Raw genomic sequence first — 25,680 nt, 5'->3', positions numbered from 1 at the left:
GCATGTCCCTTCATTGTTTGTGTGTCATGATGACCATTTACTTTAGGAGTGAAAAGAAAACTAACCACCCCACATAATTACAACGCCTCGTTTCCCGAAACATTTATCTTTGAAATAGTCATCTAAAATTTGATCTCTCTCACATTCTAATATTCTTTCTGTTAGCAACAATCTACCAAAGCAACAATCTACCAAAGTTATCAACATGCCTCTTCCTGGATGTTCAAGCGGTGAAACCACTGATTACTCAAGTGACGAGTACGAGAAAATGTGGGATAGTTATTCTACTGATGACTACACTGATGAAGAAGAAGACGATGAAGAAGAAGAGATGCATGATCCTTATTTTGTTGAAGACCCTACTGATTACATGTGGGAAGACCAACATGATGATGATAGTTCCAGTTCTGGGGATGATGGTGAAGATGAAGACGAGGAGGAAGATGAAGACGAGGAGAAAGATGAAGACGATGAAGATTAAGGGTTGTTATGTTCTGTTGTTATGTTTTGTTCAGTTTTTATATTGGGGTTTATGTTTTGTCTTAGTTTCTGGTGCTTTTGCAATTTTTGTTGATGATAGTTGTAGAACCAGAACATGTCCTGTGAATGCTGTGTAGATTTTGCTTAGTTTTAAGGGTTTAATACATGGGTTGGTTTAATTCATGATTTTTATCTTGTTATTTTTACAAGAATCTTATCCATTATTAATGTTTTTATCATTATTCTTGTTATTTTTACAAGAATCTTATTATTTCTATATTTTTCTTATTAAAAATAATTTTTTATAATAAAATAGTATATGAAATGATGTTAATGTCAATAACCGGCCATCTTAATGTTTACGAATCTCGAGGCTTTTAAACCACGATGATCGTTAAGTATTTCGCTCATTTGCATCTCTTCATCTCTAAGATAATCTGTGGTATCTATCCACACACCCATCAAATCACTTCAAATAAGGAGAGAGAGTGTTGCAGTAGAGAGAGAGTCTTGCATGTCCACGTGGGCATTGTTTGAAAATAAGGAAAAGGGCAAAAGTGTCAAAAGTGAGGTTGAAAAGTCAAAATTGAAGAGTGGTTACTACTTGGGAACAGATTGACATTATGGGTTACTAATTGGGAAATTACACTAATTATATTTCTTAAAATGCAGCTTTCATTTTTATGTAATCGGGCATATAGATGTTGTTTTCTCTGTTTACTCAAATGGGATATTTTATAATTCTCATTTTGGTGAGTTTTCTTTCTGGTTAACACAGCATTCCCATGTAGCAAAATGTGTTAGAAATGAGTGATTTGACTGAGTGATATATAGTTTTGGGGAAGTGTATAGTTGTGTGTGTTTTGTATTGCACATGCTGCGACGTGGCAACACCCTCGCTCAGTCCCATGATTCCGCAACTGTTCAATGTGAGATAACGATCCAACGTGAATTTCCAAATCACATTGGCAGTGAATTTTCTCAAAAAAAAAGAAGGAAAAAGAAACACACACAGTTTTGGGTCGGGCTTCGGCTCGGGCTCTAGCCTCTTGGAAACTCGTAAAGCCCAAAGCCCATAGTAATTGCAGCGAGATAAAGAGGGAGCGGAAACAGACTTGTGAAATTTAAACACCCAAAATGAAACTTCACCAGTTACCTGTATATCCTGCACTGCCTAGCATGGAAAAGAAGATTTTGTCAAGGGCATATTCGAACAAATCTCAGGTATGTTATTATCTCATCCACCAAATTTTTATCCATGCAAAACTATAGATTATTAAGCCAAGTCCCATGTGCTATAAAAAAAAAATCTATGCAATCCCATGCTTGAACCGCCGAGCAAATGACCTGGGTGTGTGTCAGCACTCAGCACCTGTTTTATAGTTACATAACTCAAATGAACATGTTCAAAACACCTCCCCAATTCCCTAACCACATCTCTTATGGAGTTGCATTAAACAACTTTAAAATTACCATAAAACCTCTAAAATGGTCAAACTTTAGTCTGAAAGGCTCGCCTTAGTTTAAAATATCCTTGTCCTACAGGTAAAATTCCGAATGAGGGATTTGCACCCATTTATATGAAAAGTTGGAACTGAAACATTATAAGGTTGTGGGGAATAGTTTGATTGCTTCTCGTAATCTAACTACAAAGTTTAATAAGATATATTGAAGACTTGCAGGGAAAGTTATTGTGCTCTATCGAAACTTGAAATGTGAAGTTACTTACAGTATGATATACTCTTAAGTATTGTTATATTGTATCTTGAAAAGAAGAAAGACCACCTAGGTGGAGTGAACCGAACATCTCTACCTGGAAGAGTACATTTTGGAGCATGCCTCTCTATATTTTGATACAATAAAATGACAAACGCTCCTTGGGAACTCACAATGAAAAGTGTGTGTGCCATTTTCATGTCATAATTTTCAGATAGATATGCTCCACAGTGTACTTTGAAAGGTACCTACCCTTTATGTGCAATGTCCTCCCTTTCCACCCTTTACTACGTTTTCATGATGATTTGTACCTGTAGGGGTAAATCAGTTTTTTCCTTCTTCTTTATCTGTATTTTTACCATGCTGATATGAATGGCTTCAGAGACGTAGAAATATATAACATAGTTATCTGTGGTTTAACTATTCCTATTTACTGTGAAAAGAATGTAAAAAGAGAATTCATGTGGCCGGCCCAATCATATGGGATTAAAGCTAAAATGATGTTAATATTCCCATTCACAGAATTACAGTGCCCCTTATATCGTTGTCTTAAAAAGCTTAAATTTTTTTACTTACTATTGAAACACTTCTTCTTTCAGCGCCGAGAAAGTTTTGAAGTGAATTCATGTGACAGAACCTTTATGTCTCAATTGCTTGATAGGAGATGGTCACTTTTGAGTCCAGAATCTAAAATCCACCAAATATCTCTATCTAAACTGGCAGAGCAGCAGGAGGGACAATCTGCTGGGTTTGCCTTCATAAACAATGTTTTGCCATCATTAGGTCTTCACATGGCTAGAAAGGAAAAACAAGCTCCGTCCTTCTATATTGTGAGAGATGATATGTTGCATCCCTTGGTAAATGGTAATAAAGCAAGAAAATTGGATGGATTGATTCCTCTTGTTGAAGATCATTTTGTCACTGACGTGGTGAAATTTCATCCCCATAACTTCCATAGTATTGCCAATGATTTTCTGCTGCATAATATTTTAAATATTGTCTCTTTCTAAATATTGAAGATGGGCATCCAATTTAAAACCAATTGGTGATAAGTGGAGCGGCCCCGGGATTTATATATTGATTGGCTAGGCTTTAGACACCCGATGTGGGATTATAATCTCAACACTAAATTTTTCATGCCACTCTACACTACATGTTATATACTTATATATGAGCATAAATTGATGCTTCACACCCTTCGAATTCCCTACCCAATGAAATAACATAGTTATATCATACCGAATTTTATGCTCTAATTTTTTGCTTCTTCTTCTTCTTCTTCTTCTTCTTTACGAGAGAAAAGTGTTGTGAATAGTCCAAGAAAAGGTATCACTAATGAATGGAAGACTATTTGTAAAGGGACAACTTTTCTTCTAGGTACCGGGGGCGAATCCATATCCTTTTGGGAAGACATATGGGTGCCGGAGAGCTCACTTAAAGAACAATTTGGTGGAATCTACTGACTTGTTCCTAACAAAAAAGCACTCATTTGGGATTACATGGAGAGAGGTGCTAATGCGTGGATTGGAATGTGCAACTTCGGAGGGGACTCAATGATTGGGAGATTAGAAGAGATGGAGATCTCTTATATGTGATTTATCAAGTCGGTAGTAACTTTGGCGAGGTGGATAAAAGACGAGGTTGTGGGATGATAAAGATGCTTTTACAGTGAAATCTTTATTAAGTCTTGGCTAAAGAAACACTTCGAGGGTGCTAGAGAAAAATGTGAGGACTACTAACTTTGCTTGCAAAGCATATTTGGAAGAATTCTAATCCATTTAGAGTTGCTTTCTTTTATAGGGTGCCTATTTGGGTAGGACCCAAACTATTGACAATTTGAATCAGAGTCTTGAATTTAAATAGTGTGCTTAGTTTACAAAGTGGCGGAGGACAATGTGAATCACCTTGTCCCATTGTCTTCGTAATTTGGACAACATTCTTATCATATTTCAACATTGCTTGGGTACCACCACTAAATATCAAGGATGCATTTGGGAAGAGCATCATCTTGGTTCACCCTCCAATGAAGGTAAATGGGTTTCCAGTCATCTTCCGAACGCCTTGGTATGGACACTATGGAAGGAAAGACACTTGAGGGTCTTCAAATTCCAGAAAATGGAGCATAAGTTGGTAAAGGAAGCCCAAGAGTGTCTTTTTAATTGTTCCTGTGCAATTGAAGGTGTCCAGCGGCCCACTGGTCAAGCGTTGGGAGGTTGGGCCCAAGGTATTGGGATCAAATCTCACCTTCAGTGAATCAGTGGGAAAAGTGAGATTTAAGGGTTGAAGGAAATACAGTTGGATCTGAAAAAAGCTTGTAAGATGAGGGATCTTTTTAAGTTAGGGCCTTGGAGAGTTTGGGTGTGCTCGAGTAGTTTCTTGCTACTTGTACAGTTGTACCCTTAGCTATTGTAATTTGTAATTCTGTAATCCTTTTCCTATTATAAATACATAGTGAATTATACCGATAAAAAAGGACTAAAATCCTATTGGTATGGTTATAAATATGTTGGTAATTGGCTTCAGATATTTGCTTTGTGAATCCATTGAATGGTTATAGCATCTCCAATTTTTCCTAGAGTTCCACATAGGCCTCCAGTAAACTTTTCTTATGTGCATAGTCCAACTATTTGACAACCCCAAACTTCTTAATGTTACAATTGACCTTATATGTAGCTTGAGCAGGAGTTGTTCCTGGAATTTTTCAAACTTCCATGTCCATGTAATATCCTTCTGGACATTTGTTAGGTCACATGTGGGGGTTGTCAAAGTGCGCATGCTGCAGCAGTTGGTAGGCATCCTTACATTTTTAATCGTCATCTTTAGAACTTAAAATTTGAAAAGGGCTAGTACTAAGTTTAGTTTGCATGTTATGCAGCTGTTTCTTGTGCAGAAAGAGGACTTAAGTCACATTTACTGCTACGAGGAGAGCAACCTGATATCCCAACTGGTTATAACCTGATATCCACGATATATGGAAACACTGTTTATGTTCCAAGATCTCTTTATGCCAAGAGGGAAGAAATGCTGTTTAAGCATGCTGAACTAGTGGCAGGCAGCAATGGTTCAGTGATATGCTTCAGTGATATTCTCAGTACATGTTTCACAAGGAAAAAGTTTAAAGAAGAAAATCGTGTGCACATGAATGTTGATAAAAGTGAGCTTGCAGTGCCCCAAGCTCAAAATCATAAAAGGAAAGTAGTTGTTGTCAATGAAGGAGCAGGGGATGCCGCAGCACTATTAGGTAATCACTTCTTTGGTAATCTTCATGGTAATGTGTGTCTATATATATAGGTAATCTGCCCAAATTCTGCATGGAAGTGAGGAATTAGGAATATCATTATGTACAGACAATTCCAGCTCTAAATCTTGGTCCTATTTGAATATGGGAAATCTTTAATATCTACCAGCTTCCAGCCAAATCATATGTGGAAGGACCAAAAAATTGAGTATGAATTGGATAGCTTTGGTAAAACCTCTTTACTTAGTCAGTGAGAGTCTGAGACTATGGCATGATGAGTCCTGACCTCTACGTCCAGTACCAAGTAGCATCGCTTACTCTCTTCTCCTCACAATCGCTAACACAAAATATGACACCACTCTCTCTCTTTTTCTCTATGTAAAAGAAAGGCTCTTCCTCTCTAGTTTCAACCACCATATAGAGCAATCATTGGGAAGAATGAAGTGAATTATTTGATTTCTTTTCTTTTGGAATGCCCCACCCCCTTTCCTTTTTTTTTGTAATCCTTGAAAGTGTTGTTTTATTTCCCTTTTTTTAGTAGTCATGGCATAGTAACACTGACTGCTTGCAATTAAAAGAAGTATAATTAAGGACTATTTTACTGCAGAACAAACTCAATAGTTTTGAGATGGTGGTGTTTTTTTTTCACTTTTGAATGCTACAACAGAGAACACTCTGCAAGTTGGAGGTATCACAAAATAGATTAGGTCATTTTTTTCCCCTATTGTTATGTTTATATCCTTGCTAGGTGTTTCTGCAATGTACATTATTTGATACGGTCTGTGCTATTTTATGCTGGTGGTGATTAGTTGTATGGGGTTGAAAGATGGATGGACAATTATGATAGGGTGGAGACCCTGTCACCCATGGTTGGGGTGGAGTTGGAAGTTGGGGTGGAGTTGGAAGTTGGGGTTGAATGATATAAAGATTTCCTAAGTTTCATCCATTTCCTATTTCTTTTGAGAGAATTGCTAGCGTCCTACCTCTTTAAAGGGGTAGGACCATCCTAACCCAATAAAAGACAAGACATCTTTTATTGGGTTAGGATGGTCCTACCCCTTTAAAGGGCAGGACGCTAGCAATTCTCTTCTTTTGATGATGCTGAGATTATTTTAATTAACTGGAAGCTGTTAAGGCTGCCTCTGAGTGGAGGGATACCTTTCACTTCAAGTTTGGGAGTCTCCTACTTTGGTGATTTCACTTGCCAGGTGACATGTTAGTAAATACACATACGATAATTATTTGTTGCATAGTATGAGCTACTACTGTTTTTTTTTTCTTATTTTCCAACAAAAACTATGTGAAACCTCATCTTACTCGCAAAAGATTTTAATATGACATTTACCAGTTAATCTGATTTACTAAACCTCATCACCAACCGATACATACCAATGTAAAATATCAGGTTTGGAGACATTAGATACTTTTGTGCATGTGGCATTCTTTTTTATAAATATAAATCACTGAAATATCATAAATGCCCATGATAGTTAGAGAATTATATTATACACTTATACACTTATAAATAATTGATAGCAATAGGAAAGGAATTGAAATAATAAATTCAACCCTTCTAGACTTATTTCCTGATATCTCTCTAAGTTCTTTTATAACCTAATAAGCCAAACCATTTTCTTCACGATGACAGTTGTTCTTTGCCTTCTATATTCTATCATGAAGCAAGCATTTGGTCACTGAAGTTTGATTATCTGAAAATGAGTATGTTCTTGCAGGTGTCATACGCCTTGTGGAGTATATGTCCCAAATTCATCTGTTTGGTCAGGAACATCCTATGAAGATAGTTGTAGATTCTGGTACTGGAACAACTGCTATTGGTTTAGCACTTGGAGCTCTATGTTTGGGGTATGGTTCATTTTGCCTCTGATTCATTTTACTTTAACATATGTTTTTTCTTATAGTCCCTTTTTGTAGTATCTTGGTTCCAGTACACTCATGTTGTGGGACTTATAAAACCATCTAATAGCTCTGTACCTATATATCAGGTTGCAGTGGGAGGTAATTGCTGTGATGTTGGCTGATACTGTGGAAGGTTACAAGAAACAGGAGAATCGCTTAATATCGGATTTCAAGAGGCTTTGTGGTTCTCAATGTGTAGACCTTGCTTTAAATGGAATAGATGATGGTATTGTGCACTGGGTGGAACGCATTCATCCAAGAAAGTAAGCATGTTCATGTTTCCACCATATTTTGTTCATGATTATTTCTTTTCTTCAAGAATGATCTCCTAAAAACTTGTGCAACAGAAAGACCAGCATGTAGCCATTTACAGCATAATCATTGCTTCTTGTTGTTAGATTATATGAAGATATATTCTATAGGATACAGCTGCATTATATGGATATATTTTATAGGATACAGCTAGAATATATCATTATATTCTACAGGATATTCTGTTATTCTACTTTCCAGTTTTTTGTAATTTCTGAATCTAAAAGCTTAATATAAAATGTGTTGCTCTCACAGAGTGCAAATGTGTTGCTTTCACATAGAGTGCAACACAACCTTCTTTGCAATTCTTCTTGGTATCGGAGCCAACCCTGATCTGGTTAACCATCACCACCATTGTGGCTGCTGCCGCCATCTTCTTCCACCTACCAATCTCCATATTAATGAGATCTGTTCATCTATTTTTTTTCCTCTACTTTTTCCTAAAATCTTTCCAATGTTTAAGTTTTGAAATGCGATAAATATAGTCCATTGATTGTGTAAAGCCGTGTGATCTAGTTATTCTTTTGTTTGTGAGATGACTGAACCAAACAATAATGAAACTTCTAGAGGGGCTGGTTTGGGGGGCATTGATGGTTTGTCTTCCCAATCCAATGAAAATCCTACGGTGCAGATTACCACGGCTAAGCTAAATGGATTAAATTATGTGGTGTGGGCACAGTCTGCCAAAATGTATATTGGTGGGCGAGGAAAAATTGGCTACCTAACCGGTGCTACAAAAGAACCAAAGGAGACTGATGCTAATTATCCCAAATGGTTTGCTGATGATTCGATTGTTCGTACCTAGTTGGTTAACTCTATGCAGCCACAAATCTCAGCAGGGTATTTATTTACACAGACAGCTAAGGAGATTTGGGAATCCTTAAAGCGTACCTATTCTCAGAGTCAGAATAATGCACGTATCTTTCAGCTGAACCAGGAAATTATGCCTTTTAAGCAGGGAAATCTGACTTTGGGCGAGTACTTTGTGCAATTGCGATCAGTTTGGGAAGAACAGACTTATTATGATACATATATTTAGTGGCCTGCTGGGGTTACATCAAAGGGTCAATCTGCAGCAGAGACCTACGCAAAATTGGTGGAGAAACAACGGGTATTTAAGTTTCTGGGTGGCCTTAATCCTGATTTTGAATATGCTTGTGTTCATTTACTTGACAGGGAGCCATTCCCAACTCTTGAGGAGGCTTCTGCATACTGCCTTTCTGATCTTAGTCGTCGAGCACCCGCACCTTCTGTAGTTATGACTGATACTATGGCCATGGTTGCCAAGTATACAACAGCACCACCTCAGTCGTCTGGACCACCTTTGTTGCCTCTTCCTGACCGCCTATTTTCTGCTCATTCTAGGAAGCAGTGTAATCATTGTCATAGGTGGGGCCACTTGAAGAGGGACTGTTGGGAGCTTAATAGTTGTCCTGGACAGACGTCAACAGGTCGCCAACAGCATGGTCATACTACCCCTCCTTCTGCACATATGGCATCTAGTCAACCTGTGTCTGGGGAAACCACTCTTACTGAGGAGGAACTTCATAAGTTTCGACAATTTTTTGCACAAGTTCATGGGAGTTCCTCCACCCCGACATCCACTTTTGCACAATCAGGTACCGTGGCTTCTGCCAATAACGTTACTGCATCTCCATCTATACCATGGATCATCGACTCTGGTGCATCTGAGAATATGACTGGTATGTCTTCATTTTTCCGGTCATATACTATTGATTCGGGTCAGAAGAAAGTACGCCTAGCAGATGGGTCTTTTAACTCTATTGCTGGGAAAGGACATGTTCCAGTTACATCCTCTCTCACATTGACAGATGTTCTACATGTTCCTCAATTAGCCACTAATTTAGTCTTGTTAGTAGCGTAACTCGTGCCTTAAATTGCAGTGTGACCTTTTACCCTTCTTACTGTGTTTTTCAGGATTTGGTGTCGCAGAGGACGATTGGTAGTGAGCGTGAAGAGAATGGCCTCTACTTATTAGATTTAGATGCAGCTCCAACAATTCCGCATGCCTTACATTCTCATTCTCAATCCCATCTTCCTAATAAAATGCGTGTGATGCAGTGCCATCTTCGTCTTGGTCATGTTTCTTTTTCTTATTTGCAACGTTTGTGTCCTCACCGCTTTTAAGGCCAGTAGTATCGAGTTATTGTGTGAGACGTGTGAGCTTGCGAAACACCATCGCACGTCTTATCCTATTAGTTTTAATAAAAGTTATGCTCCTTTTGATCTAGTGCATTCTGATGTATGGGGACCTTCCCCAGTTACTTCACTTTATGGCTTTCGTTATTTTGTGTTGTTCATTGATGACTTTACCCGTAATACTTGGATATACCTCATGAAAACGAAAGATGAAGTTTTTCCCATTTTCCAAACATTTACTTCTATGGTCCGTACTCAATTTGATAAAACCATTAAAAGATTTCGTTCAGACCAGGGGGGGGAGTATACTTCTGAAGGCATTAAAGTTTTTTGTAATGCATCTGGCATTGAACATCAAACGTCCAATGTTCAAACTCCACAGAAAAATGGGAAATCTGAAAGAAAAAATCGCCACATTCTAGATATTGCTCGTGCTATCTGTATTGGTATGAATGTCCCTTCCACTTATTGGCCAGATGTGATCCAAACTGTTGTGTATCTAATCAATAGAACACCATCTCGGGTTCTTGGGTTTAAGACCCCTTTCTCTATCTTATAACCTAATCGATCACCTTTCCTTTTACCTCCTCGAGTGTTTGGGAGCACCTGTTTTGTACAGGTCTTAGGTCAAGCTTCGCTCTAAAAAGCGATCCACGCAATCCTCGGTGTGTGTTTGTGGGTTATTCTCATACTCAGAAAGGTTATTGTTGTTATCATCCCCCAAGTCGTCGTCAGTACATTTCTCATGATGTAACTTTCTTTGAGCATATTCCTTATTTTACAGGTCCTGCTCAGCCTCAGGGTGAGTGGTTTCCTTATGCTCCTGGTTTGAGTATTCCAGAGTTGCCTAAGTCGTTGGTTGACCCCATCCCTCTTCCTACCGACTCTAATGATTCTCATTTACATGTAGATTCTTGCAAATCAGATGTCCCACCTCCTCCTTTAAAGGTATATTCTCGCAGATTATGTGCTACACCTCCTTTGCCCAAATGCCAATCTTCCTCTGCTTCGCCAGAGCCATCCAAGCCTACATCATTCAGTTTGCTTGAGTCTCCAGGTACGAATCCAGCAGTTATTAATGACCGCCCTATTGCTCCACGTATGACGAAACGGTCATTCACTCATACTTCAGGTACCAATCCAGTGGTTATTGATGATTGCCCCATTGCTCAACGCAAGGCAAAACGTACTTGTACTCGTGTTTCTCTCTACCCTATTGAGGACTATATATCTAACCATCGATTGTCACCTGCATATCAATCTTTTCTAGCTTCACTCAATTATGTATCTTTACCTAAAACAGTTGCAGATGCGCTTGGTCAGCCACATTGGAAGGCTACCATGATTGAAGAACTGACTGCTCTTGAAAAGAATGGCACTTGGGAGCTTGTTCCTCTTCCTCCTAGGTGTCGTGCAATAGACTCTGTGGCTTTTTAATGTAAAAGAGAACCTTGATGGCACAATTAGTCGATATAAGGCTAGACTCGTCGCCAAGGGTTATGCACAGACTTGTGGCATTGATTATCTGGAAACCTTTGCCCCGCACAGCAAAGATGAACACTATCGTGTGCTTCTCTCCCTTGCTTTGCTACTAAGGGATGGCCCTTGTTCCACTTGATGTTAAAAATGCATTCCTCAATGGTAACTTCTTTGGAAGAGGTAGTATACATGACTCCACCACCGGTTTTCGTTCCTCCGCACATCCCCGAGCTTGTTTGTCCCTTGAGAAAATCTTTATATGGGTTGAAACAGCCACCTCGTGCTTGGGCTGATCGGTTTAAATGTCAGCTTATGGTTTCTTATGGGTTTAACCAAAGTGTAGTGACCACACTTTGTTTGTTCACCACTCTGTTAGTGGGGACTGCTGCACTCATTGTCTATGTGGATGATATTGTCATAACCGGGGATGATGCTCTTTGAATTGCTTCTCTCGAAGTATCTTGCATCTAAATTTGAGATCAAGGACCTTGGGCAATTACGTTACTTCACGGGTATTGAAGTTGCCCGTTCCAGTTCTGGTATATTCATTTCGCAGCGCAAGTATATTATGGATTTGCTATCTGCTTCCGGTCATCTAGGGTGTCGCCTTGTAGACACACCTATTGAGCAAAATCATCGTTTGGCTTATTCTGAAGGGGAGTTTGTTGATGATATTGGTCAATATCAATGGCTTGTGGGAAAGTTACTCTGGTTACTCTATCTCTCTCATATCCGACCTGATATTGCTTATGCAGTTAGTGTCTTGAGCCAATTCATGCATTCTCCTCGGGTCCCTCATCTCCATGCTGCTATTTGAGTACTTCGCTATCTCAAAGGATGTCCTGGCCGTGGGTTATTGTTTTCAAATCACGACCACTTGAGAGTTGAGTCATGGACTGATGCCGATTTTGCAGGTTCAGTTTCTGATAGACGCTCTACTTCAGGTTACTGCACTAGGGTTGGCGGTAATCTAGTGACTTGGCGTAGCAAGAAACAATCAGTTGTTTCTAGATCTAGTGTAGAGGCCGAGTATCGAGCTATATGGCTCATGGAGTATGTGAGTTGATTTGGCTGTGTATTCTTCTTAGCCATCTACGGGTTCCAGTGTCTTTACCGATGTCATTGTACTGTGACAACAAATCAGCAATAAGCATTGCTGCTAATCTAATCCAAAGATGATCGTATTAAAGCATATCGAGATTGATCGACATTTCATCCGTGAGAAACTTCTGAATAAAGAAATATGCACACCATATGTACCTACGTCTCAACAGATTGCTGATGTTCTTACGAAGGCGGTTTCTGGCAAGATATTTTCTGGTTTACTATCCAAGTTGGGCATGTCTAATATGCATGGCCCTGCTTGAGGGGGAGTGTTAGAATATATGAAGATATATAGATATATTCTATAGGATACAGCTACATTATATGGATATATTTTATAGGATACAACTAGAATATATCATTATATTCTATAGGATATTCTGTTATTCTACTTTCCAGTTTTTTGTAATTTCTGAATTTAAAAGCTTAATATAAAATGGGTTGCTCTCACATAGAGTGCAACACAACCTTCTTTACAATTCTTCTCTTGTAAGAGAGCTTTTAGTTCAAGAAAGTTGAGGGAAAAGTAGTTGTGATGTACCTTGGTTCACACACGACACAACCAGGTAACCAATAAGGAATTACAATCTAGTGCAATTTTTTATTTTTTATTTTTTTTAGCAGTAAAGAGTATTCATTTATTCCAAATCATAATCAAAGTTACAAAAGGTTAATCCCCATTTAGCAAGATGCTAAGTTACAAGATTACCCACACCCTAAACATGACACCCTTCAAGTACAAGAAACAATGTTATCCCAATCACACACAAAGTCTTAAAATCGTAAGGTTTTCAAGTCGGCCACTCCCCTAGACCAATTGTAGAGTACTTCTTTGATCTCCAACAAAACTTTAAATGCTTCCTTGGTCTTTTTGCTCAAATATTCTTTGATTTCTTTCATTCCATATAATTGCTCTACTGCAATTATTCTCTGACACTTTAAAAAGTTTTTCTAACAACTCTGATCTTCCTCCCAACTGTGATTACCACCCTGGCGGGTATGTCAAGATGTCTTAATTGTGTATCACTAAGCTCACATTGGTGTCTGTTCTTGAATTAGATGTACATTCAGAAACCATAAATAAATAAGATATGGAAAACAAGTCTTTTCAATTTGGGGGGGAATTCTCTCCCTCTCCCCAGCATTACTACTTTCTTTTGTTGCCGATCCCCATGGGCGTTGCTAAAATGCTAACACTTGGTGAAACTTTTAAGAAGATTCATTTCGGGTAGTGAGTGAAGAATGACAAAGATCCTCAAGGTAAAATGGGAGAAATTTTGTCTATTAAAAGAAGGCAGTTGTAAGTTTCTCTTGCTCATTAATAAAGCTTTACTTCCAAATGGTTTTGGAGGTATGGCGAAGAGGAGGAGAGAGGTGGTGGACAAGTATCAGGAAGAGGTAAGCAAGTGGTCATTAAAGGCACGGAGGATTCCCTTTGGGTTTGGAGGAGCATAACAAGTGGGTGGTAAAAGTTTGTTTTTAGGGCGGTATAGATATCCGATATATAGTCATGCTCTTAGAAATACATACTTAAGTTAATAAACTAAGTACGAAATCTCAAACAACAACACACACACATTATATATGTATGTGTGTGTGTGTGTGTGTGTGTGTGTGTGTGTGGGGGTATGGAAGATGGGAACACCTTTAAAAGAGCAATTAGCGACGTATTTAGGTTGGTGGGTAACAAAAAAGTATTGATAGATGATCATGCTGGTTATTTGGAGAAGAGTGAATGGGTGTTATGGAATATTCCACTTAGAAGAGACCTTAATGTTTGGGAATTGGAGAGCTCTGAGACCTTAGCTTCCATTTATCACATGGAAAAATGGCAAGTGCATTTGGGGAGGTGGATTCAAGAAAGTAGATTTGGGATGAGAATGACGGTTTTACGGTAATCACTTTTTAATTGGTCTTAGCCAAGGATTTCAGTTTAAGAAATCTTGCCAATGGAGAGATTATTTATAATTTCTCACATTGAAGGATTTGGAGGAATTCTACTCCCTTCAAAGTAGGCATCCTTAGTTAGGTTGCTTATTTGGGGATGAGTAAGTTGATTAAGTATAGTAACTGAAGGGGTATGAATTTGCAAAACCTTTGTCCATTTTGCAAAGGGGTTTAGGAAACTGTGGATCATCTTCTTTTGAAGTATCTTCCATAGTTCTTTCCAAAAATCTTGGGTCCCACTATTAAACGTAGAAGATGCTTTGGTAAAGGAGATAATAGTGGATTATCCTTTTAGCAAGGCCAAGTTATAGTGGACCATAGTCCAATTGCAGTTTTGTGTGTTAGACAAAGGATTTGTAATTAAACAATAAACATATTAATCACAATATATATATACAGCCCGGCTCCTAAAAAGACCTTAAATAAGTACCAAATCTAAAACAACCCACAACTTCACCTACAAAATGATTTAAAACTTCATTTTTTGTGGATATGATCTACTAACCACAAATAATATCTTTACAAAAATTCAACTCGTTTGATATCCTCTAATTTAGATAAAAATTGTTGTCCACTTTTAAAAAAATATCTAACGACGTATTTAGGTTGGTGGGTAACAAAAAAGTATTGATCGATGATTATGTTGGTTATTTGGAGAGGAGTGAATGGGTGCTATAGAATATTCCACTTAGAAGAGGCCTTAATGTTTTGAGAATTGGAGAGCTCTAAGACCTTAGCTTCCATTTATCACATGGAAAAATGGCAAATGCATTTGGGGAGGTGGATTCAAGAAAGTAGATTTGGGATGAGAATGACGATTTTACGGTAATCACTTTTTAATTGGTCTTAGCCAAGGATTTCAGTTTAAGAAATCTTGCCAATGAAGAGATTATTTATAATTTCTCACATTGAAGGATTTGAAGGAATTCTACTCCCTTCAAAGTAGGCATCCTTAGTTAGGTTGCTTATCTGGGGATGAGTAAGTTGATTAATTATAGTAACTAGAGGGGTATGAATTTGCAAAACCTTTGCCCATTTTGCAAAGGGGTTTAGGAAACTGTGGATCATCTTCTTATGAATTTGGATCATCTTCTTATATACTCCATATATATGGAGTATCTTCCATAGTTATTTCCAAAAATCTTGGGTCCCACCATTAAACGTAGAAGATGCTTTGGTAAAGGAGATAATAGTGTATTTTCCTTCTAGCAAGGCCAAATTATGGTGGACCATAGTCCAATTGCAATTTTGTGTGTTAGACGAAGGATTTGTAATTAAACAATAAACATATTAATCACAATATATATATATATATATATATATATATATATATATATATATATATATATATATATATATATATATAAACATATATATATATATATATATATATATATATATATACACACACTGGAAGGATAGAGGCACATTCATTGTAGCCACATTCTAGCCACATTGTAAATTAATCCAAACAAAAGCGTGGACTTAAAAGTTGAATTAAAGGCTGAATTTTTGTAGATATAATCTCCCCACCATGGAGAACATGCTCATAAAAATTCAGCTCATTCAAAGAAATCTAACCTTAGAACATGTTCACAAAATACTTGGACCGTTAGATAAAAAGCTAAAAAATGAACACTAATTTTTACATGGTTAGACATATCTAAATATTATAATTTTTTGTGAGAATGATCTTCATGGTGGGGAGATCATCTCCACAAAAAACCAGACCTTAATTCATTTGTATGTGAAAAATGTGGCTATAATGTGCGGTATATACAGTAATTCTCTAAAAAGTAGCTACTTAAATTAACTTAAAATAAGTAATTCTCTAAAAGGTAGCTACTTCAATTAACTTAAAATAAGTATGTACGTAAAACTTAAAATAAGTATGTACGTAAAACTTCACCTACAAAATGAATTCAAACCTAATTTTTTGTGGTTATGAAACACTCACCATAATGATTATCTTCCCAAAATTTCAACTCATTTGGAAACCTCTAACATAGATAAAAATTGTTGTCATCTTTACAAAGAAATCTAACAGTCCAGAAATGTTGAATTTTTGTAATCGTTTTTTGCCAATGTTAGAGGTTTCTAAATGAGCTGAAATTTTGTAGAGATGATCTTAATATTGAGTATATCATATCCAAAAAAATATATATTTATATTCATTTTGTAGGTGAAGTTTTACTTACGTACTTATTTTAAAATTAACTTAAGTAGCTACTTTTTAGATAAAGACTAAGGAGTTGGCTACCTTGACAGCTTATCTGGACATCCAAAACCTAAAAGTGAATTTGTACATTAAACTAAGGAGGAGATCTTCCTATCTTGGATAGAATCTCCACCAAAACTCATCTCAATTGGATGTGTCTAGCTTTATTAAAAATAGTGCTAAAATTATGGACCGTTAGATAAATATTGAACTTAAACACAATTTTTGACCAAGTTAGACATGTTCAAATGTCTTGATAATTTGTGAATTTGTGGAGATTATATCTATTGTATGGAGAACATATTCCCAAAAAATAACCTCTTAGTTCATTTTGTAAGTTGTGGATGTCAAAATAAGCTGTCAAGGTAGCCAGCCCCATATATATATATATGATTTGGCTATAGTGACACTCTTAGGGTGACATCCCTATCTTACACCTCTCCTGAACCGTCAGATTACATCCTGATCTTAAACAATCTAAAAGCTAAAAACCTTTGGCCCAATACAAAAACAAGTGGGGGTATATCAGTCATTTCGTACCAAAATCAAAAATCCAAAATTTTGGTCGACTTCTTCTCCAGCAACCTTTCTTCTCTCTAGCAAACTTGATCTTCACTTATTAGTTAGCTCAAAACGTTCCTTCTCAAAGCCAAAATTAGATCGACTTTTTCTCCAGCAAACCTTCTTCTCTCCAGCAAACCTGATCATCAAAAATTTGAAGAACCAATTTGTTTATCAAACTTTTTAGGGATTAATGGAAACAAGAGAGGTAACTCTTAATTACCACAAAACAATGGAAACATGAGAAGTAACTCTTAATATTATTAACGCAAACCAAAACTAAAAGCCCTAATACAAACTACCAGTTTTTATATAGGCGAAATACCCTAATTACCACAAAATTCGAAATTTTCCAAAAATGGAAAGTTTTGGGATAACCACATATTAAGAAATTACTAATCAAAATAGAACTAACCCAACTGACCAAATCAAAAACGGACTCTCCTATCAAAAGATATAGCAAAAACATAACTTTCCTAAAACGGCAAAAACGTGATTTTGAATGCTTAAACGATGGATTTAGGGCCCGAGTGGATTATGCCTATTTTGATGTTTCCAATCAAATATGGCCGCGTCCATGTCTTTCCGACTTTGTTGCCCGCTTTTCTAATTCATTGACATATGCATTGGCAAACTGTACTGCATCAACTATGAACACTGAATGTTTATAGTCAAACAAAAGTATGAACATTCAATGTTCATAGTCCACTAGGAGTATGAACACTGAATGTTCATGGGTCAATTTAAGATACCCCCCTGTTTTAGAGTATGAATATTCAGTTCATAGTCCACTGGGAGTATGAACACTTAATGTTCTTAGTCCGCTATATAGTATGGAGGACAATAGAGTAGCATTGAAGATAAGATAAGAGAGTGAAGATAAGATAATGGACTATTTTGACAGTGAATAGATAAGAGATAGAGTCTTTCTTGAGTGGTATTCCATCTCCTTGTCTCTACTATTAACCCAACATAATACTGTTCAATACAACATCAAGCAAGACAGACATGACCCTATCTAAAATTCAAAAGGCAAAACAATATTTAAACCTGCTCCAAATAACAAGGGTACCCAAAAAGTCTAACAAAAGTCATTAACACAACCACAAATATAAAGTGTTCAAACCCTTAAGCCACCCCTGCCCATAGGTATTGGTGCTTGGAATTGGCTTCTTGGTCCAGCCTCTGGTGGACTTGTCCTGCAACAGGTCCATTTTGTCCTCCACTTGCTAGTTATGGTCCCCCAATGCTTTGTCCTATTCCATTTCCTCCACTTGCTTGTGATGGTTCAGTAATGGCTGGTTCTCTTCCTCTACCCCTTGCTGTCTTTATATCAATTCCATCCCTTTGAGCAATTCCATAACTCCAATGTTGATGCAATTTCCCAAGCTAATGGTGAGCAAAGGGGATGAGCCAAGGTGCTTGCAGTCTGAAGCAAATATCCCAAAATGTCTAGTTAAATCTCGACCTCTAAAATCATCAATGTCAACTGCTTTCTAAAGCTAGTTTGGTACACGCCTTTAACTAACAGTTGATTATACAAAAGTTTAGTATTAAGGATCGTCCTATTAATAAACAAGATGAAATACATTCAATTCTTGACAAACCACAACCAATAATTGATATGTTTACCTGCACTTTACTTTTCAAAACAAACAGTGAACTCTATGGAGAAAGCATGGGATCAAAGTCATTTCGAATCTTCAGCTGCAATATTTGAATATAATATCTGTAAATTTAACATCTTATTACAAAATTCCACCAATAAGAAAACAATAGAAACAATTTTACTCATTATATAATATACAAAAAAAAAAAACTTAAGAGTGAAACAAAGTGCACGTAGGTCTATAATTTACAAATTAGAACAGGGGGGAAAGAAGACATACGGGTACATAATCTATACTTACATATTACGTATAGAACAGGGGGGAAAGAAGCTATACTTACATTTCATAGATTACATATTATTTTTCTCCAGACAATTTCTCGAGTCATGGTTAGCAATCTTTCCACATTTGTAACACTTTCTTCCTGAATTGTTTAGGGCTATCTCTCTGGGGGATTTCAATTTATCCACTTTCTTCTTCCCCCTCCCTTTTGTTTGAGAAATGTTGGGATTCAAAATCAATAGTTGAAATAAAGATTTGAAAGTCAAAAATAAACCGCAAAATAAAATAAATATTTATATCAAATTAAACACCGAATTAAACACTAAATTTATATCAAATTAAACATTCAAATAAAAAAAACCTGTGATGTATTAACCGAAAAGTATCGGGCGGCTCAAACCGAGGCTCTTCATCATTTGTGGTCTCCTTCCATAGGAAGTTTCATTAAACTTTGAAATTCCAATAGCTATTTCACCAATCTTTTCAATAAAATATGAATAACCCTCAAAAGTATGCGACGCATCGTAAGTCACTTGAGAAGCAACCTTGATACAATGAGCCTCTCAAAGGTTCATGTGAGACATTCCCAACCACAAATCCAGTATCAAACTCCGCTTATAAAGTGTTAGCATTTTGCATCCACCGCGTCAATCTAAAATGGCTTCGAATCTCTTCAATGTCGAAGCGAATAAAACCTTCAAGATGTGACCACAAAGTATCCCCATAAACTGAAAATACTTGCATTCGCAGTCTGCCTCTAAGGTTCCGCTATCGAAATTCACTTTCCAAACGGACTTCTTCTGTGGGTCTTTGAACTTCACCATGTAGCTTCCGGTTCCATTATTGTCCATCTGTTGCCCATCAATTTTGTATTCCATCTTTGCCTTTTCTAGTTGCTCCTTAAATTTATTGAATATTGAGATCGTATAGACTTTCGCAGCATGCATAAGGAGGAAAGCATCGTTAGGCACAATCCGTAAACTATGCTCGGTGTGGTAATCAGAATCTCTTTCTTTCCTAGCAAGCAAAGCAAAAGGCTTCTCATTACCATGTACAAACTGCATAAGCATAGTCATCGAATTGACAAACTGGTCATAATGAGCATTCATCGATTCACTTCGACCAGTCGTGTGCATACCAGCAAAAAAAGGTGTCACTGAGATAACAAGGAACCCATTTCTCCCGCATTGAATATATCTCTGTCAACCAAGGATTTTTAGACAACTCATACTTCTCAATGATTGTACACCATCTTCTCTCAAAATCAGCAATCCTATACGAAAAAGAAATAGTATTCTTCAACTCAGTTACCATCAACTCAGTTACCAATCTCTCAAATTTGGTAAAGGGCATTTTCTCTTGGAATTTCTGCATAATATGTCAGAGACAATAACGATGACGAGTACCAGGAAACACTTTAGCAATAGCTGCGGTCATCGCTTTATCCTGGTCAGTGATGATTGCGGTTATGCGACGACCACCCATGGTCGCAAGCCGCCTTAAAATGTGACCATATGAATGTATCTTACGTCTCATCAGCAACAATGCGCAACCAAACTGAATCGACTGATAATGATGGTTGACTCCAGTAAAAGGGGCAAAAGGCATGGAATATGCATTGGTACTGGTACGATATGTGGTATCAAAAGACACATCCCCGAAATAGTCATACTGGCATCGAGACCTCCCATCAACCCAGAAAAAGTTCACCGCAGTCCCATTTTCATCTAAATCAATAGCGTAGTAGAACCGGAGATTTTCGGCACTCTTCTGCATAAAATATTTCAGCACGGCAGTTGCATCACCTTCTTTAGGCATCTTTCTGGTCAAACCATAATGATGGTTCCAACAATTCTTCCGTGTAAACCCAACTTTCTCTCCATGAAAAACATATGCCACTTTCCCAACAGGTAAACTGTTATCACTAAACATCTCGGTCAAGCACTTCGCTGCTTCAGGCATATGTTTGTTAGTTTTCATGCAAATTCTCTTCGATGGGGTCACCAGACCGTGACTATGAGCAACGCTAACCTCGTATATCTCTTCATGTATTCTTTTCTTAATACGAATTCTAATTTGGCAACCACACCGGATAGTTGATGTATTTCTTAATCAGATTTGATCTCTCTTGTTAGAAACCCCTTCACGTGAGCAAACCAGTAAACAACCACTAACCAAATCCACATGATTTTGTTTCTTATTCGTCGTCCGAACACGAGTCTCAAATCCCTCTTGTTGACTTTACTCTTTGTAGTAAGTCTTTGCTTCGTCAACACTTGTAACAAGTCATTCCTATATAAGGAGCAGCTAATGTTTGTGTGCCTTGAACAGGGGATTTAGTAGACGAAGACCCAACTACGTTTTCTTCGATATTGATTGATGTCTCTGTCTCCATTTCTATAAATCGAAAAAATTAAAAATTTAAATAACTTAAACAGACAAAAATCCCAATGTACATAAATAGTGTAAATAACTTAAACAGAAGAAAATCCCAATTAATTTCATAAAATTGTATTTTGAACTTTCTTTCTAATCATCCTAAAGAGGTGTACTTTCAGCATTTTCTTTCTTTCTTATATTGGAGATGTATGGTAATAAAAATACACTCTTCAAATTATCGAGAAAACTTACACTAAGTCAAAAACTCACCTCTTCAAATTATAGAGAAAACAAATCACAATGAAAACATGAGTAAACAAAACAGATTTAGCTATGAAAATATATGGATTGCTTAATTAACAAATCACACCGCAATACCTCACAACAAATCACACCGCAACTGCTTGATTTGGGTTTGTTTAAGTTTTCGATCAGGTTTGTTGGAGAGAAGAAGGTTTGCTGAAGGAAAAGTCGATCTAATTTTGGCTTTGAAAAGAAACGTTTTGAGCTAACTAGTAAGTGGAGATCAGGTTTGCTGGAGAGAAAAAGGGTTGCTGGAGAAGAAGTCAACCAAATTTTGAATTTTCGATTTTGGTACGAAATGACTGATATACCCCCACTTGTTTTTGTATTGGGCCAAAGGTTTTTAGCTTTTAGATTGTTTAAGATCAGGATATAATCCGCCGGTTCAGGAGAGGTGTAAGATAGGGATGTCACCCTAAGAGTGTCACTATAGCCAAACCGTATATATATATATATAACCCGGCTCCTAAAAGGACCTTAAATAAGTACTAAATCTAAAACAACCCACAACTTCACCTACAAAATGATTTAAAACCTCATTTTTTATGGATATGATCTACTAACCACAAATCCACAAATAATATCTCTACAAAAATTCAACTTGTTTGACAATTTTTAACATTGGCAAAAGATGATTGCAAAAACTAGACATTTCTGGATCGTTAGATATTTTTTCAAAAGTGGACAATAATTTTTATCTAAGTTACAAGATATCAAACGAGTTGAATTTTTGTAGAGATGTTCTTTATGGTTAGTAGATCATATCCACAAAAAATGAGATTTTAAATCATTTTGTAGGTGAAGTTGTGAGTTGCTTTAGATTTGGTCCTTATTTAAGGTCCTTTTAGGAGCCAAGATATATATATATATAGGGGAGGGATCCATTTACCATGGTTTATACCACACCCTTTAGAAGATGAGTTAAAAGCTAATATTTTGTGGATATGATCTCCTAACTATGGATAGATTTTCCACAAAAATTCGGCTCATTTGGAAATCTCCAACCTAATTAAAAATTGTTTACAACTTTAAATTTTTTTTAACGGCCCTGATTTTTCAATTTTGCAATCATCTTTTGACATTGTTAAACATTATCAAATGAGCTGAAATTTTGTGGAGGTGATTTTCAAGGTTTGTTGGACATATCTACAAAAAATTAGGTTCTAGTTCATCTTGTGGGTGAAGTTGTAGGCCATTGTATAAACCATGGTATATTGATCCCTCCCCATATATATAGAGTAAGTCTAAAGAAAACTTGTCGACAAAATATATAGGCCGAGGCACGTGCAAAGCAACTGTTGTCCTAAGGCAGATTTGTCCTCCCACACTTGTTCGGTGTTACTAACGGGTTTAGCGGGCACCAACCCCCAGGATTCGAGTAAGGCAGCACTCCATCTACTTGAACCTCAATGAAAAAAATCATATTTGATTGTCCACATGAAAAATCACACCAAAGTATACTATCGAATGAAAATAGCAAGCTCCAAAATGTATAGGACAAACTTTTGTCCGTGTGATATCCAGAGTTTTATTAGCAAGAAGACAATTAGCTCTTTATATAGGATAGCCACCCCTTACTTCAAACTAAATATTTGATATAGTAAACTAAATATGTTCGAACAATCCCCCACATGAATCAAATATTTGAGGACAAACAATTAAAAAGTAGTGCATGGGTAAAGGTGTCTGTTGGGCTTGAACCTTTACTTAGTGTAAGCAAGTCAGGTTTACTAGCTGGACAGTACTTGATGTCTTGAACTGACCAACCTTTTTGTGTAAACCAATAAAAACAAGCTGCACACACTAACCTTTCTTAATATAGTTTTGTTCTATTCATTGTGCTCTTGTTTCGGCCACGAGCAATTCGCAGATTCATGAGCGCTCTAGAGAATCAGCCTAAACTTACATAGAAAGCAGCCTCACTTCCACACCCAGATAGGTAAATCTATCAGGAACGCCCTGCTGTGTCCCACCTGAAACCAGACTTTAGATTGATTAAGAGCCTGTAGCTCAACCTCCACCAAATGCAGGAAAGCACTACCGCGTCATAGGGGTGGGATGGAGAAAATCTCCACTTTTATGTAGTGCACACACAGTCACCTGCAACTAGTTTTCCCATTGAACCTAGTCCCTGGAATTTCCATTTGCATAGGTTGGGTCTCCGTCATGGTGACTAATTATTAGGCTTGAGCCAGCCCCCCTCATACCATCTCTCTAGGTAAAGTAGTTCCACACGATTTTTCTCAGACCTCATTGTCTGCAAACAACACCTAGAGAGAACCATATACACATTATCTTCCAACAAAAGTCGGATTTCTCCTCATTGGACTTTGCCTCATGCCAAGCGCAAACACATGCAATTCAAAGAGGAACTCCTATCTGCATAAATTCCTCGTCCATAACAATAGCCCGTTGGAGGAAATAACTCTTGATATTTCAATTGATGTATCATTCCTGCTAATGAAATGCAAACCACTAGCAGATTAGCAGATTGGATTCGTCACTAGAATCCTGTTAGTCCCTTAATTTATATTTCTCTAATGAATACAACATTCACAAGAAAACTATGAAGGTAATGCATAGGTAATGTTCGGCATTTGTGTCTCTTGTCATGTTAGATACATCCTTGTGTTATGTTCAATCTTTATCAAAGAATTCTCTTAGCGACCGATTTTTTATTTTGACAAATGATGTTAAACTTTTCAGATTTGGCAATGTGTTGAAAGAAGAAATCGAGTCATGCCAACAAATTGCGCAGCAAACCGGTGTTCTTCTAGATCCTATCTATACTCTGGCCGCCTGGGAACATGCAACGCATCTTTGCCAATGTGAAGCCAAAGGGAATGCCAAAATCGTGATGCTTCATACTGGCGGCACCCTAGGGATGTTTGGGCTGGCACAGAGGTACAAATCCTATTTTCATACACTTCAAGACCCCTTGTCCGTCTCAAAACAATAGAAGTAAACCCTTCCCCATTGTTTAGTCTGTTAGGCACATCTTTATAATACAGCAATAATTGAATGTAGGAGAAAGACTTGTTCAGCTGACTGGGTTATGACAATTTCTTATTTCACTCAAGTGTTGCTTACTTATCTGGTTCTTTCTTAGATCATTGACTGTCAAGGTTGACTTGACTTTTTTCGAAGAAAAAAGTATTTTAAGATGTAAAAGATGAACAACAGATCCTCTGGCCCAGGTAGGAGTAGTATTCTTTCTTCTTAAGACACCATATCAAACCAGGGTAAAAACAAGACTATTTGAGCTATAAACCCGAACATTTTAGTTAATGCTGTATTGTTGACATCATACTCATAATTAAGCACTGCATAGTTGTTGAGTTCTTATGTATTTAATATTGTTCGGATTTGGATATTGGATTATAAATTGAGAGAAATGTGGATATTGGATGTAAACAACTCAAATTAAAACCGAAGGAGAAGCGGGCAAGGTGAATTCAAGGTAAATTCAAGGAGGCTGGCTCTGTGAAAAAAGGCTAGGAGAATAGGTGTTGAACGAGAGAGGAAAGGTTTTATAGGTGATTCGGTGTCAGGTGCCCTTGTGTACCAACCACTGCGCCAATAGCTCATGCACTATCTTCCCACAAAAATGTGCCAACGGTTCTGTTAGCAAAGATTTTATAGGTGATTAGGTGTCAGGTGCCCTTCTGTAACATGTTACTTGGTTGGCACTTTGGGCTGATGAGATAGTTGCTGCATCCTGATCACTTCCAGACTCGTATTGTTTTAGAGGTTTGATGTTCCTCCAACACTTGTCAGTATGCATCGATTGATTCGATTAAGTACATTTTTATACCTTTTCTTCTCTACTCTAGACGGAAACCAGGTCCACTACAGAAAGTCAAAAATATCATAAACCATTGGGCCTATTCCCAAATCAGTGGTGACAGTAGAAAGAGAACCTGATTGGAGTAGGTGTACTGGGGCACCTTCCTAGTACAGGGACACCCACATCT

The 25,680-nt window shown here is 37.3% G+C and overlaps 1 protein-coding gene across 3 annotated transcripts; it reads left to right on the top strand.

The window, feature by feature from the left end:
• Positions 1-1,564: 1,564 nt before the first annotated feature.
• LOC147497363 (Pyridoxal-5'-phosphate-dependent enzyme family protein) lies at positions 1,565-24,785 on the top strand. Of its 3 annotated transcripts, none has more exons than XM_086559940.1 (7): positions 1,565-1,704; positions 2,796-3,125; positions 4,942-4,984; positions 5,072-5,437; positions 7,168-7,297; positions 7,438-7,614; positions 24,413-24,785. In XM_086559940.1, exons 1-7 carry the CDS (start codon positions 1,618-1,620, stop codon positions 24,663-24,665), a joined length of 1,386 nt encoding a protein of 461 aa, XP_086416066.1. In that variant the 5' UTR covers positions 1,565-1,617; the 3' UTR covers positions 24,666-24,785. The 3 variants fall into 3 exon arrangements, with proteins under 3 accessions (XP_086416066.1, XP_086416067.1, XP_086416068.1); XM_086559941.1 differs by lacking the exon at positions 24,413-24,785 and adding an exon at positions 21,839-22,012; XM_086559942.1 differs by lacking the exon at positions 2,796-3,125 and having other exon boundaries at positions 1,594-1,704.
• Positions 24,786-25,680: the final 895 nt, after the last annotated feature.

Source organism: Coptis chinensis, chromosome 5 (genome assembly GCF_015680905.1).
Source record: "Coptis chinensis isolate HL-2020 chromosome 5, ASM1568090v1, whole genome shotgun sequence".
NCBI classification, from domain to species: domain Eukaryota; kingdom Viridiplantae; phylum Streptophyta; class Magnoliopsida; order Ranunculales; family Ranunculaceae; genus Coptis; species Coptis chinensis.
The sequence above is the reverse complement of the archived record's forward strand: the minus strand, read 5'-3'. Positions and strand labels throughout refer to the sequence as shown.